The sequence below is a fragment of the Balaenoptera physalus genome (assembly GCF_965194825.1).
Source record: "Balaenoptera physalus genome assembly, chromosome: 4".
Lineage (NCBI taxonomy): Eukaryota > Metazoa > Chordata > Mammalia > Artiodactyla > Balaenopteridae > Balaenoptera > Balaenoptera physalus.
In genome coordinates this window covers 10,156,182-10,180,783 of record NC_138891.1, presented here as the reverse complement: position 1 = coordinate 10,180,783, position 24,602 = coordinate 10,156,182, and the positions used below count along the sequence as shown (strand labels likewise).

General features: G+C 47.1%; 2 protein-coding genes across 11 annotated transcripts in view; one reads left to right on the top strand and one right to left on the bottom strand.

Annotated features, from left to right (window-relative positions):
* Nucleotides 1-24,602, bottom strand: part of RFTN1 (raftlin, lipid raft linker 1) — a 200,027-nt gene that overhangs the window by 55,004 nt on the left and 120,421 nt on the right. For both annotated transcript variants that reach the window (XM_082459292.1, XM_082459291.1), the window contains exons 5-6: nt 9,159-9,504; nt 270-473 (exon numbers count right to left, since the gene is read on the bottom strand). In XM_082459292.1, the coding sequence (XP_082315418.1) occupies nt 270-473; nt 9,159-9,504 (550 nt within the window). The remainder of the gene's footprint in view (nt 1-269; nt 474-9,158; nt 9,505-24,602) is intronic.
* Nucleotides 3,768-24,434, top strand: LOC309659494 (uncharacterized protein). Of its 9 annotated transcripts, XR_014262835.1 has the most exons (7): nt 3,768-4,463; nt 4,920-4,979; nt 12,639-12,745; nt 13,354-13,464; nt 18,375-18,657; nt 18,976-20,304; nt 22,689-24,434. XR_014262835.1 is itself a non-coding variant. In XM_082459347.1 (6 exons), exons 1-6 carry the CDS (start codon nt 12,552-12,554, stop codon nt 22,762-22,764), a joined length of 816 nt encoding a protein of 271 aa, XP_082315473.1. In that variant the 5' UTR covers nt 9,512-12,551; the 3' UTR covers nt 22,765-24,434. The 9 variants fall into 9 exon arrangements, 2 of the variants coding, with proteins under 2 accessions (XP_082315473.1, XP_082315474.1); XR_014262834.1 differs by lacking the exon at nt 12,639-12,745 and having other exon boundaries at nt 18,375-19,041; nt 20,219-20,304; XR_014262836.1 differs by having other exon boundaries at nt 3,768-4,979.

The following is a 24,602-nucleotide window of genomic DNA, read 5'->3' as shown; positions in this document are numbered from 1 at the left end:
GATCGAGGCCACCATCAATGAAACAGAATTGCTCCCCCTTCTCTGTCATGTTAGAATAGACCTGGCTGACTCCTACAGGGGTTGGGAGAACATGGGTGGTGAGCTTTATGGAAGATTCCTCCAGATGTGTTACTCAGAAATCACACGCAGCATGTTGATCCGCCGCAGAGCTTTCTGAATAGGGCAGGCTCTGAAGACGGGCTGAGAGGACGAGAGTAGGCAGCAGGGTTCAGAAGGGCCCCCCGAGGGGTGGGCTGTGCCTTCCCTACCGTTGACCAAGCCGAGGGAGAAGACCGAGTTGACCAGGACGCCGCCCTTCCGGAAGTGGTCGCTCATGTGCTCCAGCCAGTTGGCATCCAAACTGCTCACCGTCTGGCCGTTCCTGGAGACCCGGAGGGGAATGGTGACAGGATAGTATTGCCGGCACTTCTGATGGCTCTTCGGTTTGTTGAAAAGGGCGAAAATCTCCATTTCTGTTGGGATTTGTAAAGAGAGTAGGGAGAGGAGAGGTCAAACGGTGACATACTGCCTCACTGGGCCTGACGGGATCTCTCAGGAGCCTGAAGAAACGATATCAAAGGCCAAAGTTCTGTTAGGTGGCACTGTTACCTAATAATAAAACCTGATTCCAGGGACTTCCCTGGTGGTCCAGTGGTTAAGACTCCGTGCTTCCACTGCAGGGGGCGCGGGTTTGACCCCTGGCCGGAGAACTAAGATCCCACGTGCCACGTAGTGCGGCCAAAAATAATTTCTTTTAATTTAAAAAAAAAAAACCCAATTCTAAGCAGTAAGTTAGGGTGCCTTAAAAGTGACATGGACCTCAAAGGTTGAGTCCTAAGGTGACTGCCAACAAAAAAGGTGGCACTTGCCATCTGCCTCTACAAGGATGAGGTCACTAGCCACTGCAGCCACCAACCTCAACGCACCCTGGAAGGCGTTCAGGGTGGAGATCAGGAAGGAGGCCCTCTGTGCTCTGAGAAAAACTGGCAGATCAAGCCCTTAGATAGTCAGATGTTTCAGGAGAAGACATTATGAGCCCAATTCTTGCATCTCCTTGTATCTAGAAAAGCACTGAAATCATTAACAGTGACACCTGTTCCTCGTAACTAGCAGCAAGCCTCTGCCAACATGTGTGCTCCAGTGCACGTCCCCCCTTCACTAACATCATGTGTAACACTGCCCTTCTCCCCACCTGTCTGGAGCAGTTTCCAGATCTATCTGAAACGCTGTCTCCCAGGCTAGAGTCCTCATTTTGCCCCAAATAAAACTAACTAGCAACTCTCATGTTGTGCAATTTTTAGTCGACAGGACTTAGGTTTTGAATCTGGCATATGATGAATAGCTGGGATTCATTTGTACGGTTAGGTGTTTGAGAGAAGGACATAGTAGACATTTCTAGAAATTCATACAAAGGTGTGTTTTAGAAGAAAAAGCAGGCATATTTTGGGGCGAGAGCTGGTCTTAAAAAAAAAAGTAAATGCACAGAGGCACATCAAGACAAAAATACTGCTGTAATTCCTGGAAGCTTGTTCATCCCTGAACTGACTATTTATAAACTGCAGTGGTGTTTCCTGGGGCCAGACTCATAATACTTAATCAAGTACATCAAAAATACATCATTGATATGTAAAAATAAATATGTTCCAGTAAGTGCAGGTTCCTGCCTGGAGTGGTAGGTCGCTCAAATAGCCAAGCAGGCCCTGAGAGTGAGGCGCTGCTTCCCGTGCCTTCATTTATAGCTCAGTTCTTTAAAAATCAATACTCACTACACCCGGCAGCTGACCCTCGCCCTCCTGCCACACACGCTACTGGCCGTGAGTGAGCAGTGTCAGCTTCCGGAAGCAAATACCTGGAATTTCAATCGAAGTCTGGAGGTCTATTTTGGTGTTACTCATTTAGTCAAGCAATCAGAGTTCACCCAGCTTAAAAAGCTTTGCTTACACGGGCTAGTCAGGAATATGCTTTGGTTTCCAAAAATATCTATTTGGATAATAAGAAAATCCCCACCCTTCTTCCACAGAAATATTTTAAAGGTCATAAACAATGGTTGACATTAGCAAAAAGGACAAAGGACATCCACGCTCCCTGCAGGAGATACCTCGCCTAGACTCACATTCTGGGACACTGCATCCCATATTTCAGTATTTCACAATTCTTCCCGTATCCGAATACATTACTTTTTAAAATGGACTCACTCTGCTTTATCTAAATAAGTGCACTTAAGCAGGAAACTCTGCTTCACGACCATAAGGGAAACCACTACCATTTGCCGTAAACAGGAGCGAATGATGAGGCACGTTCGCACCAAAAATGTCCATCCACGTAGCACCTCAAATTATCTCACAGGGCGACTGTATTCTGGGACAAAGGAAGGCTTTCCACAGCCCCATCTGAGCAAGCACCAGCAGAGACCTCCCGGGAGCAATGCTGGGCCACAGACTTTGTCGTCAGCAACGGTGAAGCCGACAGGGAGGCCATTTCAAGCTATCCATGGGGTAGAGCCAATTAGGAAGGAAGGGTCCCCATCTTCACAAACGGCCACCTGGGTCTTCAACAACCATCGCTGGCCTGTTCATCGTCCCCAGCCCAAATTACCCTTCTGGGTCCGCTTACCTGACTCAGGAAGCCATCTACAATCCAGCCAGTAAGTGCTTTCGCAGGAGAAATTAGGTCTTGGTATATGGAGCTAGCAACCCCTAGACTATTTCGTGACTTTCAGATACACACTTTAGGAATGGAGTCATGCAGACAGCACAGAAGGTTTGTAAAGGAGGGAAATCAAGCAATGGATTAGAGCTGGGGGGTGGGACAGAAAGTGATTGGGCGTTTTCCAGTCCAAGATGCCAGTGTTTCAAATAAGACCTGCAGCTACTAAAGGCAAGAGGGTAAGTCATGCTTTAGCGAGTCCTTGACTTCATTTCAATTTGTTCAAAAGCAGACCCTGTAAGCTTTTGGGTGCAAGTCGTTCATTTGGGAAGTAATCCCAGGAAACAGAGCGAGAGAGCAGGGACGAGAAACAGAGAAGAGCTGAAAGCCAAGGAAGGCTGCATTGATGAGCGGGACTGTCACGGCACCTGGGGACCTGAGACACCATATACGCACACCCCACATTGCTCTATGAGGGGCCAGGAAGCCGGGCATTTGTCCTCAGGGATGGAGGCCACTCCTGAGGCATTAATTCCCTGGGACATCTGCCCATTCCAGAGAACAGCTGCAGGCAGAGGCTAGGAAAGCTGTCCTCAGGTGACCCCAAGGTGGGCCAGGGCACCACTCCTCATGGTCTGCTACGGTCAAGCACAAATGCATACGAATTATCGACAGAAAGAAAAAGAAATCACAGCCTCTGCACGGGAGGATGAGTGGGGAACTCAGACGTGGCCCAAGTCCAAAAATACATGACAACACTTGATCACACAGGAGGATCTCCAGTCACATGGCAAGACAAAACCACAACTTTCCCACATGCGTGATGAAACAGAAAAAGGGAAGGCAGAAGGAGAAGGAGCAGGCTTGGGGGCAGGGCAGGGGGAGACAGAGCGGGGAGACGAAGGTGGATGGTGGGGTGCTGACAGGGAGGAGGACCAAAGCCAGGGCCAGAAATAAATTTTTCAGGAAGGAAAAGGAAAGGCTGTTGGAATCGAGAACCTCCAGAGCATGAGCAGCGATGAAGTACTGGAAGAAACCTGCTTCCAGATGCCCAAGCCTTCAGTAAGCTCCTCTGTCCCGCTGCTTCCTTGGCCGCAATCCTCTTTCTACTCACGTGGAAACCAGCCAAGAAAAACTGTCCCCAAACGATGCCCTTTGATGTTTTAATATTCTGACTCTCCAATACATATCCTCACAGGAGCAGTCACCAGGGATTCCAAAAAGAAGACCAAGTTTGTTTACATTTTCTCAGCTGCTCTGTGACTCTGCCATGACCCCAGCTGGAAGATTTTTCCAGACATGGGACAGAAAGTCCCAAAGGAGGGGGAAGGCATTGTTTCTGAGAATGTTCTGAGAATGGCTGCAGGACTGGCCTGGCAGGGCACCCAAGGAGCTTCGAGACTGTTCTGTCTTGCACTTCTATTTCTGTCTCGTCTTGCTGTGTTCCCCTGACATGGGGTGGTGGTGGGGCTGTCTTGTGTTATTTAGATCCTTTGTATCCAGAAAATGTGGTAGTCCAGAAAACATGGCAGGTGCCACACCTGTGTCTGCTGGATTGACCTGAGCCAGACAAGGGCAAGGAGCTAGGTGGGGAGGGGGAGGAGGGGACGTGGGCCTGGATCCGGGGCCAGCTGGGCGCTGCCAGCCTGCCAGCCAGGTCCACTCAGGCCTTGCCAAGCTCCTCGGGAACAAGGAGGAAGAAGGCGGATGCCCGGTTCTGAGGCAGGTGCCAGGCAGTAGGGACTTAGGCACGGGACGGAAGCCTGCAGTCTGTCTGCAGCTGCGGCCCCAGAGAGGTGGTAACTTGCAGGTAGCAGGTGGGTCCTGGCATCCCAGGGGACCTCCAGGCTGCAGGAAAGAAAGGGTTCAGAGTCTGGCTGAAAGCATGGGGCTCCCAGGGCCAGACTGGGAGAAGGAGGCTGGCAAGTTGGCTGGGTTGGATGGGACAAGTGGGCGTCAGACTTGGCCTGGGAGCCGGGCTGGGTGGGACCTCGGGTCTGCCGAGGTCACGGCAGGGGAGCTAAGGTGAAAGGTGTCATTGCGAAGGCGAGGCTGTGGCTGTCTCTGGAGGAAGAGAGGGCAGAAGGGCCTCAGGCCCGGCCAGATCCCTGCATCTGGGAGGAGGCCTGCTTGCCAGGCAAAGTGTGGGCCCCGCTGCCTGCACATCAATCCACGGGGCCCACTTGTAAGGATGTCAGCGGCCCACAGGACGGGAATGTATTAACGAGGGCCATCACCACCGCCATCATCCCACATGACTCCAACCTCCACAGGGGAACGGTGTCCCTTCTATGCCCAGAAGCCTCAAGTGGATCCCCCAGAATCACAAGCTGGTAAGTGGCAGAGCCAAGACTCTTCCAAACCCCCAATGCTGGGCTGTTTCCCAAATCTAACAAGAGGCTAATTTCATCGGCACACGGAGAGCGGGAGCTGACAATGATGATGTGTGTGTGTGTGTGTGTGTGTGTGTGTGCGCGCGCGTGCGTGTGTGTAATGTGTGTGTGTATGTGTGTGTGTGCGTGTGTGTGTGTGTTTGTGGCCCAGGGAGGTGTTCAATAGCTATTTGTTAATGGACTGAGTGAAAGGCCGGGAAGATGGTGGCAGATTGGGGGTGGGGGACAGAACCACAGGGTAGAACTATTCTGGGGGCTCCGGGAGGGGAGGACAAGGCCCATGGAGTATCCCCCCAGAAGAAGCTGCCTGCCAAGGAGGCCTGCTGAATAGAATCCCCCTCCAGAAAAGGACACTGCAATTCCTGGCTCAGGTTCCTGGCTGCATCTGTAGGCATTTTAAGTGAGTAGGTGCAGGGAGGAAGGGTAACTCTTGGAAGATTTTGCATTATTATTTCGGTGCCAGTGAGAACAAGTTGACTTTGCGTGAACCTGTGTGGCCTCCTTGTTTCTCCTGCTCAAGTTTCAGCGACAGAGACAAGATGGGAATGCTGGAGGCCGGGAGAGAAGTGCCAGGGGTCCGTCCTGCGACACCTCCCTAACCTTGCCGTGCACTGGCCTTCCTCACTGGCCTGTTTGCGGTGAATGAAGGAAGCTGCCCCCCAGCACAGAAATGCATGGAGAACGTGGCATGGGAACGCGGTCCTGTTCTTCCCAGGTGCTCTGTGTTTCACCAGGAGGCTGGGGCAAGCTAGATGTGAGAAGAGAAGCAGCCTGCAGCAAGGCTCAGGTGATGTCTGCACAGCCTGACATCAAACCTACAGGAAATTCCCCAGGACGAGCAGGAAGAAAGCCGGGTGGGCATGGGGAGCAGAACCCCTGGACCAGAGCGGTCCCTGCAGCCCGCGGGGAGGGGGAGGGGCGGCCTGCCCTGTTTCCAGATGAGAGCTCCCTGGCAGCCCTGAGCAGCCTCTGCTTGACCGGCTCCCCCAGGCTCCTATAAAGGAAACAAATTAAAGGAGGAAAGGGAGGGGGAAGGAGGGAGGCTCCCTCTGGATTTTTTTTTAATTGTCTTGCTGTGATTGCCTATTTAAGCCCACCTGGCAGAAAGAGGAGTAAAAACACTTCACCCTCCTTAGGGGGCCCTGAGAGAAAGGGAGGTGAAAGCTGAGTGAGCAGCGGGGAGGGGGCGTTGGGGACGGGGTGGGTGATGGTGCATGGACTTCCCAGGGAAGGAAAGGAAAGACTTCCCCGGAAAACGATTAGGAGAGAAGCTGGGGTCAGGTGAGGGCCGTGAATGGGGACAGGGTCCCTGGACAGCCGGCCGGCCTTCTGGGAGGCTGAAACTATGCTCAACTAATGCTCACACTAGGAGATAACATTTAACTCCATGAGGCCACGCAGGCGACTGTCCTTATCTGTGATATGGGTGTAATAATAGCATCTTCTGTCACAAAGCTGTTGTGAAGCACAGTCAAGACACATAGGAAGAGCTCAGAACAGTTCACTCAGAGGGCTGTCACCATGATGACTTGTCTGTCCGCCCCCTGCAAGGCCACGCCTGTGCACACGTAACCCCTGTGTGTTCACTGACTGATGAAAAAGATCCAAAGATTCATTTATTCCACCAAAAGAGAAATAAAGGGTAACAGTGAGACCTGTGGCCTCCTGCGCAGAGAGATCAGTGCCAGGCTCACGAGCAGACGACAGACACACACAGCTGCCTACCGAGCAAGACTGGGGGGGTGGGTGGTACCATAAGCCCCTCACAGCTGGAGTTCTCATGCATTGTTGGGCTGACCACTTCCAGACACACCCTAACCTGCTATTCCTCAGCAGGCACTGATTTTCTCATAGAGAACAGGGACTTGAGGAAATGAGATGCAGGCCAAGACGCTTGGGGTATCACGGGGTGGGGGGAGGGTGGTCTCTGTGTGCCCAGCGATGGGGGGGGGGAGTGTCTGAGTGAGGGACGGAACAGTCACAGGACAGCAGGAGGGACCTGGGGCGGAGGGTCCCAGGACAAGTCTCCCCAGTTAACTCAACCCCAGGAGGCAGGAAGTCTGGAAGGAATCTTGGAGAAAAGTGGATTCTGGAACAAGGAATATCTGAAAACTCCTGACGGGACCCTCAGTATCAAGAGCCCCCTTTCTCCAAGGCAGGGTTCTGCGCAGAGGTGGGGGCCATGGTCAGGACGACGGAGCCTGTACCCCAGTCGTAAGAACCGCCACTTAGGAGTGCTTTAAATGCATCTCTCCTTTCACCTTTCTACAAGAAACTTTTTTTTTTAATCCCTATTTTACAGGGTAAGGAGCTGAGGCACAGGAGGGTATCTTGCTCAAGAGGTCTGGTTCTTAACCCCTGTGCTCCCTGCCCTCTCTCCTGGGGCCTGTGATGCCCTGATCCCTCACCCTCCCAGGGCCTGAGATGGTACAGAGGGGCTCCGAGGAGGCCGGTCCTCCTTCTTGGGATTCAGCCCAACAGCCATGTAGAAATGGGGGATTCTGAAATAACACTGGGATGTTCCTTGGGAGGCACCCACGGGATCCAAACGTGCTCTCAGCTACTCTGTGGGAGCAGAAGTCCCACAAATGAGCCTCTACTTCAGCACATATCAAGACTTTCATGAAACGGTCCCAATCTCTCCCAGAACTGAGGCTGCTGCCAACTCCCCCTCCAAGGTCAAGTTTGCAAACAAGCCCCAGAATTAACCAGCTCACAGTTTTCTTTTCAGGAACTACTGACATAACGAGAAAACCTATTTCACCCTCTTTTCTTCTCTGGCCGCACCGCGCGGCCTGCGGGATCTCAGTTCCCCGACCAGGGATCGAACCCGCACCCCCTGGAGCGGAAGCGCTGTATCTTAACCACTGGACCGCCAGGGAAGCCCCTCACCCTCTTTTCTATTCTCAAAGTATAAATGGTTCCTCGTCATTTCTAAGAGGCTAACTTCCAGAATTAGTACGTAAATAGTAACATTAACCAGGGAGATGATCCAGGAAGGCCTAAAGAGAAAGGCTTCGTAAGACCTGTGGCCGCCTCCTGTCAGTCTTGTCACTTTTCACCTCCCAAAGGCTAGAAGAGGCCACGCAGCTCATACGAGGGCCTGGCTCTCAGGAAATGGCTCGAGGCTAGATTTCCTGGAGAAGGAAGACGAAAGGGAATCACGGGGAAATGAAGAGAAACTTAGCTCCCTGTAGACGGAGGGCCTCAGTAAACCTTGTTCGTCTGTCTGAGTATCACACAGGAAAGACCAGGCAGAGAGCCGGCCTGGGCTCACACATCAGATCTATTTCCAGCCTGGGCAACAGATGGACTCTCTGAACCTCAGTTTACTCAGCTGTAAAATGGGCAATGATGCAAGAGCTCACCCACATCATAGGAAAAATGAAGAGATAGTCATAGGAAAGCTTGCTGGCCCAGCGCCCGGTTCACAGGAAGTATTAATAAACGGTGGCTATTATCATCCTTGTTGTGTTGCTATTTGAAATCCCCAACCTAAAGGGCATGCTCCGACGGCCGTTACAATGTGATTCAGAGGAGTCGCTTACTGGTGGCCTCTCCTTGGCAGTGTTCTTTCCACGGTGCTGATCTGTCAACTATACAACTCCCTGAAATCTGGCTGTTTACAGCTGCGTGAGCTGAATCACCAGTTTCCTGCACAATTTGTCCTCAGCTGGCTTTCTTGATTTCCTTCTTTAGGCAGATATTCAAAACAAGGGGTCCAAAAGTGGAGGCTGCTTTCTGCACTGGTGCCCAGCAAAGTTCACACTTCCTGTGTTCACACGGGGTAATTCAGGGGCAGTGCAAGAGCGTGCGGGAGAAACGACCTCCCGTTCTAGAATCTGCTTCACACATGACAATTTGGAGCAACTACGAGTCAACATCACGTGGTTCTGTCCCCCTGCCCCGCACCCCCTTCCCCTCCGCACCCCTGGAAGTCACAGCTTCAGGCAGGAAACAGTCAGGAGGCCCAGAAAACTGCTTGACAGTTTCTCCTGTTTGATGGACTGCTCCTTCTACACTCTAGTTCCATTTGTTTTCCTAAAATGCCAAGGGGATTACTGACAAGCTAGCAGCCTCTCTCCCAGCGGGTCAGAGTCCCAGCGCTGACATACTTACTTCCCGAGAGTGGCTCTCCATGCCCTTCCAGCGGGTCCCCATCCGGTCCATCCAGAGTCTCGCTCACCCCGCGTGCAGGGGATTCTGTGCCAACCCCGGCTCCCGAGGGCGAGCCAGGCTGCTGGGCGGTGGGCGCCTCCCCTCTCGGGCCCTGGCCGGGCTCTGGGCTTCCGTCCGTCCCCACCGGAGCGTCGGCAGCCCCCAGGTTCTCCGTAGCCGCACACCTGCCAGGCTCTGTCGCATCCCGGGCATCCGCTGGGGGGCTGCCACCTGCCGAGTGCCCAGGGCAGTGGTACTGAGGTATGACCCCGACGAATTTCAGGCCCCGACTCGCAGCCTCCTGGATCTGTGAGGCAAACAGAATGAAGGGAAACAAGTGAATGGGATGTTCCAGCAAAGGGGGAACGAAATACCTCAGGGAGGCCTTGGAGGGTGTTTCTATTTGAATGTGAAGTCTCTCGAGCTGGCAAAGGCTCCGGGTCCTCAAGGCAGTGCCCACACCCCAACCCTGGCCCAGCTGGGGACAGAGAGTGTGGGGCTTATTTTTTTTTTAAACTATGGAAAAATAATGCATTTGGCTATGAAGGGCTGCGACGGCCTCTCCTTGAAACACTGTGTTAGTCCCGATTAGCAATTGTTTTCTAAGAAGCTGGAAGAAGGTTCTAAAAGAATGAGCTGGAACAAAGAGTGGCTGAAGGAGGAAGTTCATTTTGGTAAGAGTTTATTTTCTTGTTATTTTTTTTTTCTGATGAATCACCTACTTCCTGCTCATCAGGCTACTATATAACTCAATACGTCTATATAACCATATACTAACTACCAGATGACATTTTATGACCCAAAGAGCTTCCTCTCTGAGACAATTGTTTTGGCAGAGAAGGGCAGAGGTGGGGAGAATCAGCACCGCGCCAAAGCTGAAGCACGCAGCCCCGCAAGAGGGGACATCTGAGGACATCAGTCCACACACCCGGCCCACGGGCATCACTTTGGGCCGACCCATGACTCTCCATCCACCATCCAGTCCAGGTCACAGGTGGCACCTTCTCACCTCCTGAGCCTCAAGATGGGGGACGGATGGCCACACTGAGTTCTGTGCCCCGTGAAGGCTCCCCTCCCTAAAAAATACCCCAGGCAATTGAATGTAATAGTCATAAGTGAAAAACAAACTGAAAGTAATAGCTGAATAAAATCAGGCAAGAGCTGGCCAAAACCAGAAGATGGGCTTTAGGGGACTTTCTGGGCAAGAATGCTCAAGTCACTTTACAAATAAATCAGGAGGTGGAGACCTCAGAGCTCTGTGAGTCTTAGTCACCAACCCACAAGTGGATGACCTCAGAAAATCTCGAGGCTTCTGCAGTGATCATCTCCTGTCATTTGAGAATTAGTAAGAAATACCAGCACGGAGCTACTCTCTAAAGGAGAAGCAAGCCTTGGCAGCCCTCCCCGGATGACCCACCCTAACTTAAAGCAAGAGGTCATTTTAGTTCAACACTGGCCATTCTAGAGAATGGCCTGGAGCAGCTACACGAATGTACAGCCCAGTCTTTCTATAAGGTCTAGCCTGTGCTAGATGTAATGATAACAACAGTATTAACTGCCATCTATCACAGACCTACTGTGTGTCAAGCCCTACACTGTGCGTTTTATGTAGATTGTTTTGCTTAACCCTTGAATGACCCTGCATGGTATCATGATCTTCATTTCAGATGAGGACACTAAGGCCCAGAGACAATAAAGTCATAAAGCAAGCTGTGGGTAGCCAGGTTCAAAGCCAGGTCTGGCTTGGGCCCAAGTTCATTCTCTTAAGTACAAGGTCAAGTGGATACATGTCAAAGCATCAAGTTCTTGGATATGTATGTGCCCACACAAATGCCCATGGTTGGCTCAATTCATGCTTCAAAACTTTAAAAAAAAACTTAAAGTCATCCTTTCCATCCTGAAAATTCATTTTTTACCCATTAATCTGTGATATCTATCTACTCTTAGAAATTGTTTTGGAAAGCTTCTAAAACAACACACAGGTCACAAAAGTTTTAAAAGAAGACTGAGGAGATAATTATACCAAAGAGCCTTAGGTTGAGGGAAGGTAATGTGTACAAAGCATAGCTATGAGCTTCCTGGCAGCACAAGCAAAAAGAGAAATGCAATGGATTTCTCAGTCCCAAATGAAATAAGGAAAGACTCCTGGTCAAGAAGAGAGAAGCACAACGTGCTAGTAATTTGTATGACATATAGGAGGTGATCAATAAGTATCTGTTGAATGAATGAATGAATACATTACATACTGAGTGGATATGTGTCTCCTCTCCCAGAATGAGCTCCTAGAAGGTAGGGATGGAGACCAATTGATTTTTCAGCCCTCGACTCCAACAAACATTTATTAAGTCCCTATACTGGCTCAAACCAACATCACACTTAGGTTCTGGGGGATACAAAATAGGAGTCCTGACTCTCAAAAGATTCAGCCAATTATTGTAAACAGACTTTAAAAATATTATACTAACATGGCACAATAATGCTTATATTATAATGTTATATAAAAAAATCAAGATTCTAAACTTCTTAGACACAGTATTATGACAGCTGTATAATATGTGTGTAATTTTTCAAAATTTATCTAATAAGCATGCATATTACCTTTATAATTGAAAAAAGTAAATATTCCAGAAATTTCTCATATAGGGTGCTAAGCACAATAATGGATATAAAGGTATAGAAAGGTATAGATTATTTCTGCCTGAAGGGGACACTGAGACGTTTCTCACAGAAGGTCAGGGCTGTAATAAACGAAATGGAGTAAGACTGCAATACAACTGGAAGAGGTGAGGGGTGTGGCAGAGCTGGAACGTGCATGCCTCACCGACAACATTCAAATTCAATTTTTACCCCAAAATATCGTGCTAAACAAATCCTATTTGGGGACCCAATCTGCGGGAGGCTTTGAAGGATGAATAGGAGTTCACCAGATGGGTGAAAAAAGGGACAGGGCAGTGCAGGTAAAGAGATGGACGGATCATCACGGGCAAAGGCTTGATGGTGTGCAATAGCCTGAGTATTGAAGAAATTTCTAGAAACATTTCTGGAACATGACATGAGAAGCCAGGAGTGCGCAGAAATGAGGCTGGACTGGAAATTACAGGGGTCACACCATCGATGTCACAGAATACCAAGCCAACAAAGGCTCTGACTTCACCCCACAGCAACAGGTCCCTAACTTTCACACCATAGTAACTCTTGACACAGAGGAGGTGAGGGGTGAGGGTCTGAGGGCAAAGCACAAGATTTCTTTGAATGCTCATCTTTTATCTTAAACATTAATGAAAATGTGGTATCCTGCACCTAGTACTGCATAGTATCAAAACTTTAAAAAGATGCTCAAGTTAAAAGGTAAAGATGCTCCCCCCTCCCCATTGCAAACCTTCCAGGGAAAGTGTGTCTCAAGAATATGAAACACCTTCATGCACAAATCTTTGTCTGCAGCTCTATTTACTTCCTTGGGGTGGATTCCTGGAAGTGGAATTAATGGGTCAAGGGATATCAGCTTTTCAAAGGCTTGGTACAGGCTGCCAAGTTGTTTACCAGAAAGGGTGAGTAGTCTTTTTTAACTAGAAGACCCGCATTTAGGTTTTATAAAGATCAATATTTGGCTAGACCCTAGGGGCCCTGACGCCTTTGGTTTTCTACCTTATCCTAGAATGGGCACTTTCTTTTCTCTTTTTCGTAATGTCCCTTGACTGTGTTTGTCAAACTGAATCCTGTTTGTTTCTCATTCACTCATGTATTCATTTGTTCATTCCTAACCTTCATTAAGCAAGTCTCACGCACATCAGAAAGGCGGGCACTAGATGGTGCTCATCAGGGTTCATCCCTGGCCACCAGCTCTCCTCACCCCAAACTCCCCATGGGAACCTCCTCTACTCACCCGGACTTAGCCACTAGTCATATGTTAATAATTCCCAAATTTGGACTCTCCAGTCCTGACTTTCCTCTGGGGCTCAGACCTACATGACCAATGATCACAGCTGATGGGTCTACTGTGGACCTTGTCCCTCAAGCTGGAGTAAAGGCATCTTCTTCAGTTCCTCCCTTTCTGTAACCCTGCGTAACCGCTCACCGCATCCTGCCAGATTTATCCCACGATGTTTCTGGAATCCCTCCTCCGTTCTCCAGACATCTCAGATCCCTTTACTTTCAGGGGCTCATCAGCTGCTGGACACCACCATGACTTCAAGCTACACCAGGTCTTCAAGATCGTGGAATCAAATCCATACAGAAGATCAAATCCTGAATATCCAAGCCACTTTGGGTAAGGAATTCCCCACAGACTGTCACACGCATGCCCAAAGAGTTTCTCTAACATCTGTGATTAGATCATGGCAAAGCCCAGATCTGACTCTGAGTGTCTTAATGCAAACTGGTGCGCCTTCAGGACAGCACTCTTCCACGTTACACAATCCAACCTGTGCCAAGATGCCCAGTCGGATACGAGTTTAAACTGAAATACACCCTCATCCACCTTTTTCTCATGTCTGCCGCATTTAAAAAACCATCCCACCCCTAACACTTAAAGGAGTAACAATTGCTGGTTTAGGCATCAAAAATTAACGTTTTCAACTGACCCAAGACTTCATTCAACTGATCGATGATGAGTAAGAACAAATTCAATGGTAACTATATTTTCCCAACCTAAAACCAGAGATCATGATGTGAAAAAGATTTATTTTTTCTTTTTTAAAAATTTATTTCTATAAAGGCTCAATGCATTGGCAAATGATGTCATCTTTGGTTATATATTTCAAGAATCATTTTGATTAAAGATAACATCATGACATTGGGATAGTCCCTGATACTCTAGGACGTACTGTCTGTTACTCTACTTTCAAAATGAATACCATGCTGCTGCGTCTGAGTGCAAATATATACTTTGTCTGGTCTTATACACATATTTGTTTAGAGTACATTTATCAACTAGGGTAAAACCAGTTAGGGAGAAATGGGACATGGGTTGAGCTTGGGAAAAATGAAAGACATAGGTAACACAGGAAAGGGAGCAGAAAAGACTCCTGCTGATGGGTCAGTAGGAACTGGAGTACCCACAGGCCATATGAGATGTCACAGGTGAAGGGTTAGAGGGAGTCCAGGACAATTTGGTCTGAATCTAATGAAGAAGGTGTCATGGTTCATTTTATGTGTCAACCTGGATAAACTACGGTGACCAGTTGTCAACACTGGCCTAGAAATGGCTGTAAAGATATTTTTAGATGTGATTAACATCTACAGTCCATTGACTCTAAGTAAAGCAAATCACTCTCTATAATGTGGATCGTCTGCCTCCAGACGATCTGCCTGAGTTTTCAACCTTCAGACTCAAGGCTGCAACATCACTCTCACCCGAACCTCTAGCCTGCCAAGTGGCCCTGCAGATTTGGGACTGGCCAGCTCTCACAATCACATGAGCCAATTCCTTAAAATAAATCAATCTCAATTCCAGTCTCATGATATAGACAGACAGATAGACAGATAGATAACCCTATGAGTTGTTTCTCTGGAGAAATGTCACACAGGAGAAAAGCAGGTGAAGGGAGTGAGGGGAAGAAGACCGCACAGGGCAGGCTGCTAGAGGTCTCCAAATTCCAGCCGGACTGGGTGTGAAAGGAAGGCATGGCTAAGAGCTCCCAAAAGGCAGGGAGAGAAATGTGCTCCAAACAGGAACAAAGAAGGACTCAATCTGGTGTTGATTAAAGGTCTCAGGGAGAAGCTGAAGTGTACAAGAAGGTGGACAGCAGTCACCATTGCCCAGGTGAATGAAATCTCCCTGCCATTTTTTTAAAAAATTTATTTATTTATTTATTTTTGGCTGTGTTGGGTCCTCGTCTCTGTGCGAGGGCGTCCCCTAGTTGCGGCGAGCGGGGGCCACTCTTCATCCCGGTGCGCGGGCCTCTCACTGTCGCGGCCTCTCCTGTTGCGGAGCACAAGCTCCAGACGCGCAGGCTCAGTAGTTGTGGCCCATGGGCCCAGTTGCTCTGCGGCATGTGGGATCCTCCTGGACCAGGGCTTGAACCTGTGTCCCCTGCATTTGCAGGCAGACTCTCAACCACTGCATCACCAGGGAAGCCCACCCCGCCATATTTTGAGGTAAAAGAATTAAATCTCTGTTAGATTTAATTTCTATAAGTTATAAGCAGTTTCTAACTTTAGGATGAACTTACTGGAATCCCTATAACTAATGAGCTAATTAGTGCCAGGAATCAGAAACTTACTGACCTCTTAAAAATATGGAGCTGTACTATCCAACATGGTAGCCACTAGCCAAGTGTGACTATTTAAACTTAAATTAATTCGAATAAAATTAAAAATTCAATTCCTCAGTCACACCAGCCACATTTCAAGTATTCGATAGCCTCTGCGGCTGGTGACTCCAGTATTGGATGCAAATATAGAACATTCGGTGCAAATATGAAACATTTCCATCGTCACAGAAAGTTCTACTGGATAGACAGTGCTGCTGTGGGGCACAATAAACCATATGAAATACTGAGCAATAGAAACAGAGCTTTCAGTAATGACTGCAGACGCATATAATATAGGGTAAAGACCAAGACACACACACAAACATCCCAAATGGACGCTAGACCAGACCAATGCCCACTGTGACCCTCCTCATAACTCACGGGCCACCATTTCGTGACAGCTGACATTTTAAAGTCTTTGGGGATCCATGACGTACATAGGGAACCTACAAACAGAGGCATGTACCGTATGTCAAGAACAGGCGCAAAGATGCTGTTCTGGGTTGCACGGTTACACATGAGTCTTTACGGTGAATATTTTATCACACACACACAACCCTTCTCATCTTCTGTCGCCTAAACTCTTGTACCAGCTTTCTGAAAACGGAGGTTCAAAAATAACACGGGTTTTAGCTCAAGTCTGAAGCTGCCTTTAGTTCTGACGTGTTAACACTTCGCTTCAGGAATTGAAACTTTGACCGAGTGCTGCTGTGTGTTTAGCTCCGTTATGAGGCCACAAGGAAAGATCGGGTAGACCTCTGGTGTTGTGGTTTTCTCTTTCAGTGAGTGAGAGGTCTCAGAATGAGCCCTAGACAAGGAGTCTGAGACCTAAATATTTGGATTCAACCCTGCCATTCACTAGCTATGTTACTGGTCAACTCAGTTGATTTATCTGAGCCTCAGTTTCCTAATCTATAAAATGGGGATAATAATACCCATTTATTCATTCACTAACTATTTACTCAATATTTACCATGTGCTGGGCACTAGGTGCTGGGGAGGCAAATAGGCACTATCCCTGACCTCTTGAGTTTAATATGTGTTGATCTAACTCAAGGGGCAACTCAGAGACTCTGAAGAGTCCATGTGATCTCTCCTTCTCAACCTGCCTATGCTCAGTTTGAGGGACCACTGCTTGCCCCCTTAAGTCCCTGGCAAGGCTGAGGTTGAAAGGAAGAGGTACTATTTTATTCTCCTCTGCTATTAGGAGTGATTTGGTGGGAAGCTTGGGAAATGATGGAAGAACTTGGAAAACTGTAAACTCCCTTAAAAGAAAAGGAAGAGGGGCTTCCCTGGTGGCGCAGTGGTTGAGAGTCTGCCTGCCAATGCAGGGGACGCGGGTTGGAGCCCTGGTCTGGGAAGATCCCACATGCCGCGGAACGACTGGGCCCGTGAGCCACAATTACTGAGCCTGCGCGTCTGGAGCCCGTGCTCCATAACAAGAGAGGCCGCGATAGTGAGAGGCCCGCGCACCGCGATGAAGAGTGGCCCCCGCTTGCCGCAACTAGAGAAAGCCCTCACACAGAAACGAAGACCCAACACAGCCAAAAATAAAAATTAATTAATTAATTAAAAAAAAAAAAAAAGAATGTCCTGGAGGGATTGCTTTAAAAAAAAAAAGAAAAGAAAAGAAAAGGAAGAGATGGGATCCAACACTGGTGTAGGAGCAGAGAACAAATCCATCCTTTGGTGGTTCAGGGAAGGTATTCCTGACAAAAGGAGTTTTACTGGCCTTCCTTACCTGTGTTAACTGATTCAGTTCTTTCACTTAGATTGTGCCTATAATTTCACTGTTCACTGAAAATGTAGTTCATGGGAAATCAGTAGAACTAAGAGGGGGTGTGCTGTTAAGCTCCCTCAAAGATCTTCAACTAGTTTTTAAAGCCCCGTGAAAACCAACCCACCAGAAGATCCCAACCTAACATCAAAAGTCTAAATCAGAGATGCAAAAGAGAGGTGAACAAGGAGAGACCTATCTGTGGGGAGAAATCCAATGGTGTCTCAAAGAGCAAGTGCCAGCAGGGTAGGGCCAGAGCAGGATCTTAGGAAGACCTGGGACCAGCATCTCCAACACTATCAGGAAACTTGCTCCAGGTTTTGTCCCTACTTTTCTTTATTTGTTAGCATCATTCTTCTTTCTCTTCCAGGACCAATTTTCTCCATGTGGCAGAAACTATGGCCATTGCCAACTTCTGAGTTTTTCTGCTCATAGCTTAGCCACTGGAGATAGAATGTCTAAACTTCCTGGCTACACACAAGTAAAAGATCTCAGGGAAGGGCTCTGATTGGCTCAGCTTAGGTCAGGTGTCCACTTCTGGGCCAATCAGCTCTGGCCATTGTTAGGGTAGCTCCTATGGAATTCACGTAGCTGGATTGTGGGAACAAAGCAGCTTTCAGAAGAAAAGGAATTTCAGGGCAGAAAAAATACATATTTAATATCTGTCATGTAGATACATCATCTGATGGGAAATAAAATTTGAAATTTGTTCAGTACCCACGTGTACTAATGTGAAGAAGAGAATATAAGGCAACCGATACTTAAGCTGAACAAAACTGAGCAAGTAAGGCCATACCGATCACAACAGTGTGGATATGTTTTGGTCAAAGTGGAACCTGTGTCAGTGCTCTAGGTTATTTTGTCTGCAGAGATGCAGCATTCTTCTCCGTTTCTCGGGCTATCTTTATCTCCATCAGGTCTGCTCAAGATTTCTTTTCTCAGCTTTACTGAGGTAGAATTGAAGACTATTTCTTAGGAATATTTTCTGGAGTCAGTGTTCAACCCCCAAGCTTTCCCCTTCACAGAGCAGAGGCACCCAGATCATGAGGGCATAACAGAGAGTCATGTGCTGTGGCAGACGGGGGTCACCTCTGGCAGATTTGCATGATCCCTGCAAATCCCTAATCTCCCTCAATGTCTGCCCATCAGCAGAACTTTGCGTGGACGTGCTCAGACCAGGATTTTGGAGCAAAAGCAAAGACCGTGGCATCATCCAGGCAGGAAAACTGAGGGACCTTCAAGTCCCAGGACCTCAGAAGGATCTGCATCTCCCACCAAGGCTACAAGATGCCCCCAGGCTTCTGCTAAGGCCAGTGCACACCCACAAAGAAAATGGAGAAATCAACCTCGAAAGCTTATGTCAGCAAAGCATTTAAAGAGACTTTCATCAGAGTCGCATGGGAAAGTCGAAGGATGTGCAACAGACTTCACGGTTTGTCAGTTTTGTGGCTGCTGAAATCCATGGTTGGTAAAATAACCTGACCCACAGGTAGAATATGTGCATACGGAATGGTTTGGGGGAAAGAATCCAAGAAGGAACAAGGCTAGCAAAGGCAAAGAGGTAAGAAAGTGTCCTAAGTTATGCAGAGAAGGACAAACGTCCTGCACCAAAATCCATAATGACAGCAGTTTCCATCTACCGAGAGCTTACCACGTGCCAAAAGCTGTTCTAAGGGCTTTACGTGGATTAACTCATTTCATCCTTCTGTAACAATAACAGTAGATTTTCTTTTTTATCCCCATGTTGCAGATCAGAAAACTGAGACACAGAGAGGTTGCACAGCTTGTCCAAGGGCACACAGCTAGCAAACGGCAGGTAGGATTCAAACCTAGTCAGCCTGGCTTCAGAGTCCATATTCCCACCTGTTACACAGCGTGTATTTACTACAGCATGTCCTACACTCTAAGCTATACTGTGAAATACCAGGGCTTGATCTTGGAGAGTGCTGAATCTTTAGAGTCTGGACTTCTTTTCTGGAAGCAAAGAGATGCCATCACGGTTTCTGGCAGCAGTGACATAATCAGGCCTTTCCCAAGCAAAATTAATCTTTCCACAGGATGTGGTATGGATGGGGGAGGAGGGTAAAAGGAGGGAGGCAAAGAGAGTGGCTGGGGACCCGGGAGTCACTGCAGGGCTCATGGGAGAGGCCAGAAGAGCTTACACTTGCCATGGGGAAGGATGGGCGAGGTAGACGGGAGACCCAAAGTAGACACGGCAGTCCAGGACTAAAAGGTGATACACCACGAGCCTCCAGTGTGTTGAACCATTGGTAAACTATCGTGCAAACTTTAAACAGTTTGACACTTTTGAAAGCAAAAGGTGAAGCTATTAACAATTAGTCTGTGACGACAGGCATGAGCTAGAACTGTCCAAGCTTACCCAGACACAGGGTCACTTCGTTACACGCGACCAGCAGCGAGGACCCAGAAAGCTGCTTTCAAAAAGTACCAAACACACGGGTGACAGCTCTCCTCACCCCTCCCTGTCCAGCGTGGGACCCGCTTCCTCCGCCAGCCATCCCTCCTGCCCTTACATCCTTGGCTTTCTCTGGCTGGCCCCTCCCACAAAGGTCAAGTCTCTCTAGTCCACTCACGGTCACAAAAAGAGCAGCTCAGGGTCTTCCACCTAGACTGGCAGTGGACTCTGCTGTCCTGCAGTCCTTCCGCCCCCTCTGGCAGCTCTCCTGTCCTGTCTTTCCCCGTGGGGCCTACCCCACGCCTCCTTCACTTCCTCCACCTTCGCTATTTTACACTCCAAGTCCGTTCCCATCCGAGGCCTCAGCATCTGCAGCTTCCTCTGCTTGGGAGGCTGTTTCCCTCCCCTCCCCACGACTGGTTTCTCCTTGTCACCAGGGTACCCTCTTCCCATATGGCCTTCACTGACATCCCAGCCTAAAAAATGGTCACCCGGTCACTCTTCAGCACATCTCTTTGTTTAACTTTCATCGTATCACTTATTTCCACATTTTTTAACTATTGTCTGTCTTTCCCAGTTGAATGAGAGCTCCGTGAGGGCAGGAGTGTTGTCTGTTTTGTCCCCCACTTTGTCCCCAGCGTCTGAAACAGTTCCTGGTCCCTGGTAAGTACTCAGTAAATGTTTATACAAGGAATGAGCAGTCAGGAGATCAAATTTGCAGAATCTGAGGTTACTTCTAAATGGAAACTTCTATGAGTCTACAATTTCAGGAAATATCCATCTGGGGCCAATAATGTTTTACAAATACACTCATTTGAGATTGTGAAAATGTGCACATTGTTCGCTACTTGCATCATTTTTAACAGTGAAGAAAACTGAGGCTGCAGGTACCGAGCTACATCTCCAGAAAGCAACACTTAAACTTATTGGCAGTCCTTGGGTTTCCAGTTCATCTCCTAACAAACCAGGTCAATCTTCCCCTCAGGAGAAGGAAAATATGCAGAGACAAACAATTCGTTAATATCAGTACTTGTCATCATAGTAAAAAAATGCCTCATAACTGGGCATTCCACTGGGCCTTCTTTCAAAAGGCACTGCCTTAGACAGTGCATTTCCAGAAAAGAAAGAAAAGAAAAGAAAAGAAAAAAGAAAAAGAAAAGAAAAGAAAGAAAAGAAAAGGGGAGGAGAAGGGAGGGGAGAGGAAGGGAGGGAAGGGGAGGGGAGGGAAGGGAAGGGAAGGAAAAGAAAAGAAAAAAGAAAAGAAAAGAAAAGAGAAAAAGAACCAGCTAGAATCTAGAATCCTGGAACTGCAGATGCTGACAGCCCCAATTTTATCCTTCGGTAATAGCAGTGACCCTGGAATTATAAGCTTGGGGGCAAAGAACCTCAAGGGCTTATTAAGACTCCTGGGAATGTTCTGGAAAACGTGTCTGAGAGTCTTCATGGAACTCAAATCTCAGCACCACAGTTAAGTGACTGAGGCAAAAGAACCTGAGTTTCAAGAAGTTTAACCAAGAGCAGATGTTTCCCTTCACACCACATTGCTGCTTTAACATCCAGAATTCATGACTTTTTTTTTTCCCCACCACTGCCTGATTTACATAGGCCTCCAGAACATTAACGAAAGGCACTTTAACAAAATGTTGGGCTGGTGCTGTTGGACCAATGCTGTCCTAGTTTTAACCCTTAGTTAAAAAAAAACCCTTTTCTGTCCCCATGACTCCAGACCAGCAAAAATATAACACAGTCCTAATGGCATTTGAAACCCTCACAGTAAACAAAGCAGTGAAACTAAGTACTTGGGGATGGTTTCCATTACAGTGTGCTGAAGAAATGAATGTTTTATTGTTCTTTTTGTAAATACCCTGGAGAACCCTGGGATGGTTTTTCTAGAAGATGAAAATGATCTGAGAGTTTCAGATCTCATGAAGATATGTGATCTCTTTGCGTAACAAATAGGGTGGTTGTTTTTGGGGGGAGAGGACTTTCCATTTACAACTGTTGAGAATTACACTTAAAGATGATTTCCAATGCCCAATAACCCTTATATTCAATACTCAACTCCTTATTTCCACTTCTTGCCTTCATTTTTATTTTTTCTGTATTCCATATGAGCCCCGAATGGTCTCAAAGTTCTCCCCTAGTAAATGAACATAGCATGTCTGAATTCATGTCTGTGGCAGGTTGTATTTTCCAAAGATATCTCTCATCCCACATGACAGGCTGGAACCTTGTCACTCCCCCGACAAGAGGTGGAATCTATATGTGTCTCCTTGGACCTTGGACCAGTATGGCCCTTGACCAATGAGTAAAGTGAAAAGGAGACTATGCAACTTTTGAGGCCTGGTCATAAAATTTCCACGAACTTCCACCTTGTTTTGGGGGAAGAACCCAGCCATATGTTTTGAGGAAGCCCAAGCAGTCTGTGAAGAGGCCTGTAGCCAGCAACTACTCGCCAGCGGTGTGGGTGCACCATCTGGAAAGTGGCTTCCCCAGCCACTGACCAGAGGATACCATGTGGAGCAAAGATTAGCTGCCTTGCCAAGTCCTGCCCAAGTTGCACATTTGTGAGCAAAATCAATGAATGGTGTCACTGTAAACCACTATGTTTTGGGGTGGTTTGTTACACAGCAATAGACATTCTCTTAAAATACAGTAATCCTCCCTAATTCATACCTATGGGAAGATACCAGACTGCAGTAGTTTCTTAAAGTAAAATCCACAGTCTTTATAAAGGATGCTGTTAGGAGCGCTCTCAAACATGTGGAAATGTAAACAAGGATAACACGAACCCTTCCAAGGAGTGGGCCTCTAGGGACCTGCTTTAATAAAGAGGTAAGAGTAATTTGTAATTAGCCTCTCAGTTTGTGATGCTGCATCTGAACTGGTGGCACAGGCGGGCCTCCGGAGGTAAGCACGGCCCCTGCAGCGTGCCTTACATTATTAATTGGCTGAGCAAAACTGTAGGTACATGGAGGCTCCGTTCTTGTTTATCACATGTTACAAACGCGCAGCACATGAATTAGTGATGATGTCTTACTATTTAGGAACGCCACAGGACGATGCCCACATTCCCAGGCACCATCAGACTCAGAAAAAGTCACCGAGAAACCCTGTGCTTGAGGCTTCGGGAAAAAAATCCATCTGTATTCTTAAGGTGTCATAAAGAGAATCTTCCCTTGCCCTCTGGGGAGTGTCTCAGAGGTCAGAGTGGCAACTGCATCTCTCATTCAAAATGGGAAGTCTTTGAAATAAAGTTTCCACCCCAACTGAACGATGAAGAGTTCCATCAAAAGCTAAATTTATTTCTACCAAGAATATATTTAAACACTTTCTTTTAAAGTTTTTCCATCTCTTCAGGTATATTGCGCTCAATAACATCCTTATCACCCCACCAATAATATCCTTACTATCCCCACCAATAACTTCCTTACTAATCACTGCCAACGATAACGTCCCTACTTAAAGGAAAGGTGGTATGTGTGTACAATGGAACATTATTCAACCATGAAAAAGAAGCCGATCCTGCCATTTGCAACAACATGGATGGACCTGGAAGGCATCGTGCTAAGTGAAATAAGTCAGACAAAGAAAGGCAAATACTGGATGATATCACTCATATGTAGAATCTAAAAACGTCAAACTCAAAGAAATGTAGAGTAGAATGGTGGTTACCAGGAGCTAGGGGGGTAGGGGAAATGGGGACATGTTGGTCAAAGGGTACAAACTTCCAGTTATAATATGAACACATTCTGAGGATGTAATGGACACCATGATGACTGTAGTTAACAATACTGTATGTGTTGTATAATTGAAATTTGCTAATGGAGTAGATGTTAATATTTTCAGCACACATGGGAAATGTTAACTTTGGATTAACGTGGTAGTCATTTAACAATATCTCAAATCATCACGTTGTACACCTTAAACTTACGCAATGTTATTTGTCAATTATACCTCAATAAAGCTGGAAGAAAGCAAGCTCTCTACTACCCCACCAATAACATCCCTGCTATCCCAAACAATAACATTCCTACTAGCCATTCTCCACAGCGACCTTTTCAGTACCTAGGAATGCTGCTATAAGGCTAACAGAATGGAGACATAGACTGGGAAGTAATTAATTAGATGGGAAACCTTGGTTTAGCCTATTTTCTCTTATTGCTTAGGCTAGGTTTATAATAGTTATTAGAATATGTGGGCCATTTGTCCAAACATACTTCTACAGATTACAGCACCACTCACAAAATGGTCATCTATCTTATTTTTCAGTCTTTTAAACACTTAAGTCATAAGTGAATCATTTAGATTTTCCTTACAACAGATTTTTTTTTCCCATTGGAGTGTTAAAAGGCAATATTTACTTTTAGCTTTAAAAAAAGAAAATAATGGCTCTTGTACTGAACTCCAATCACAGTTATTAGTTAAGGGGGAATACAAAAATCATTGTCAGTCAACAAACATTGATTTACTAGATGAAGGGCACAGGGAATACTAAGATGTGCCCAGCAAGATTCACAAAATGAGGGCATGTGGCACTGAAATTCAGCATGCCACCATTAAAAACCAGAATTAATCAATAAATTTTTTTTGATAATGAGGGAGAAATAATTTAAAAGTCAGGTTGACCACACAATCACAGAATATTCAAGATGACTGATGTGCAAAAACTCATTGGACAGATAAGAGAACCAAGAATTTGAGAAAATGATGTGTCCCTCCTAAATGCCGGCCCATGATTCGTTAAGCAGTAGGTTTCCTTTAGTGGAATCAGGAGACAATTCTGGAACTGGGCTTTTTTTTTTTTTTTTTAATAGATACTTTTTTTTTTTTTTTTAAGGAATTCCTTTTATTTTTATTTATTTATTTATTTATTTATTTGTCTACTTTTGGCTGTGTTGGGTCTTCCTTTCTGTGCAAGGGCTTTCTCCAGTTGTGGCAAGCGGGGGCCACTCTTCATC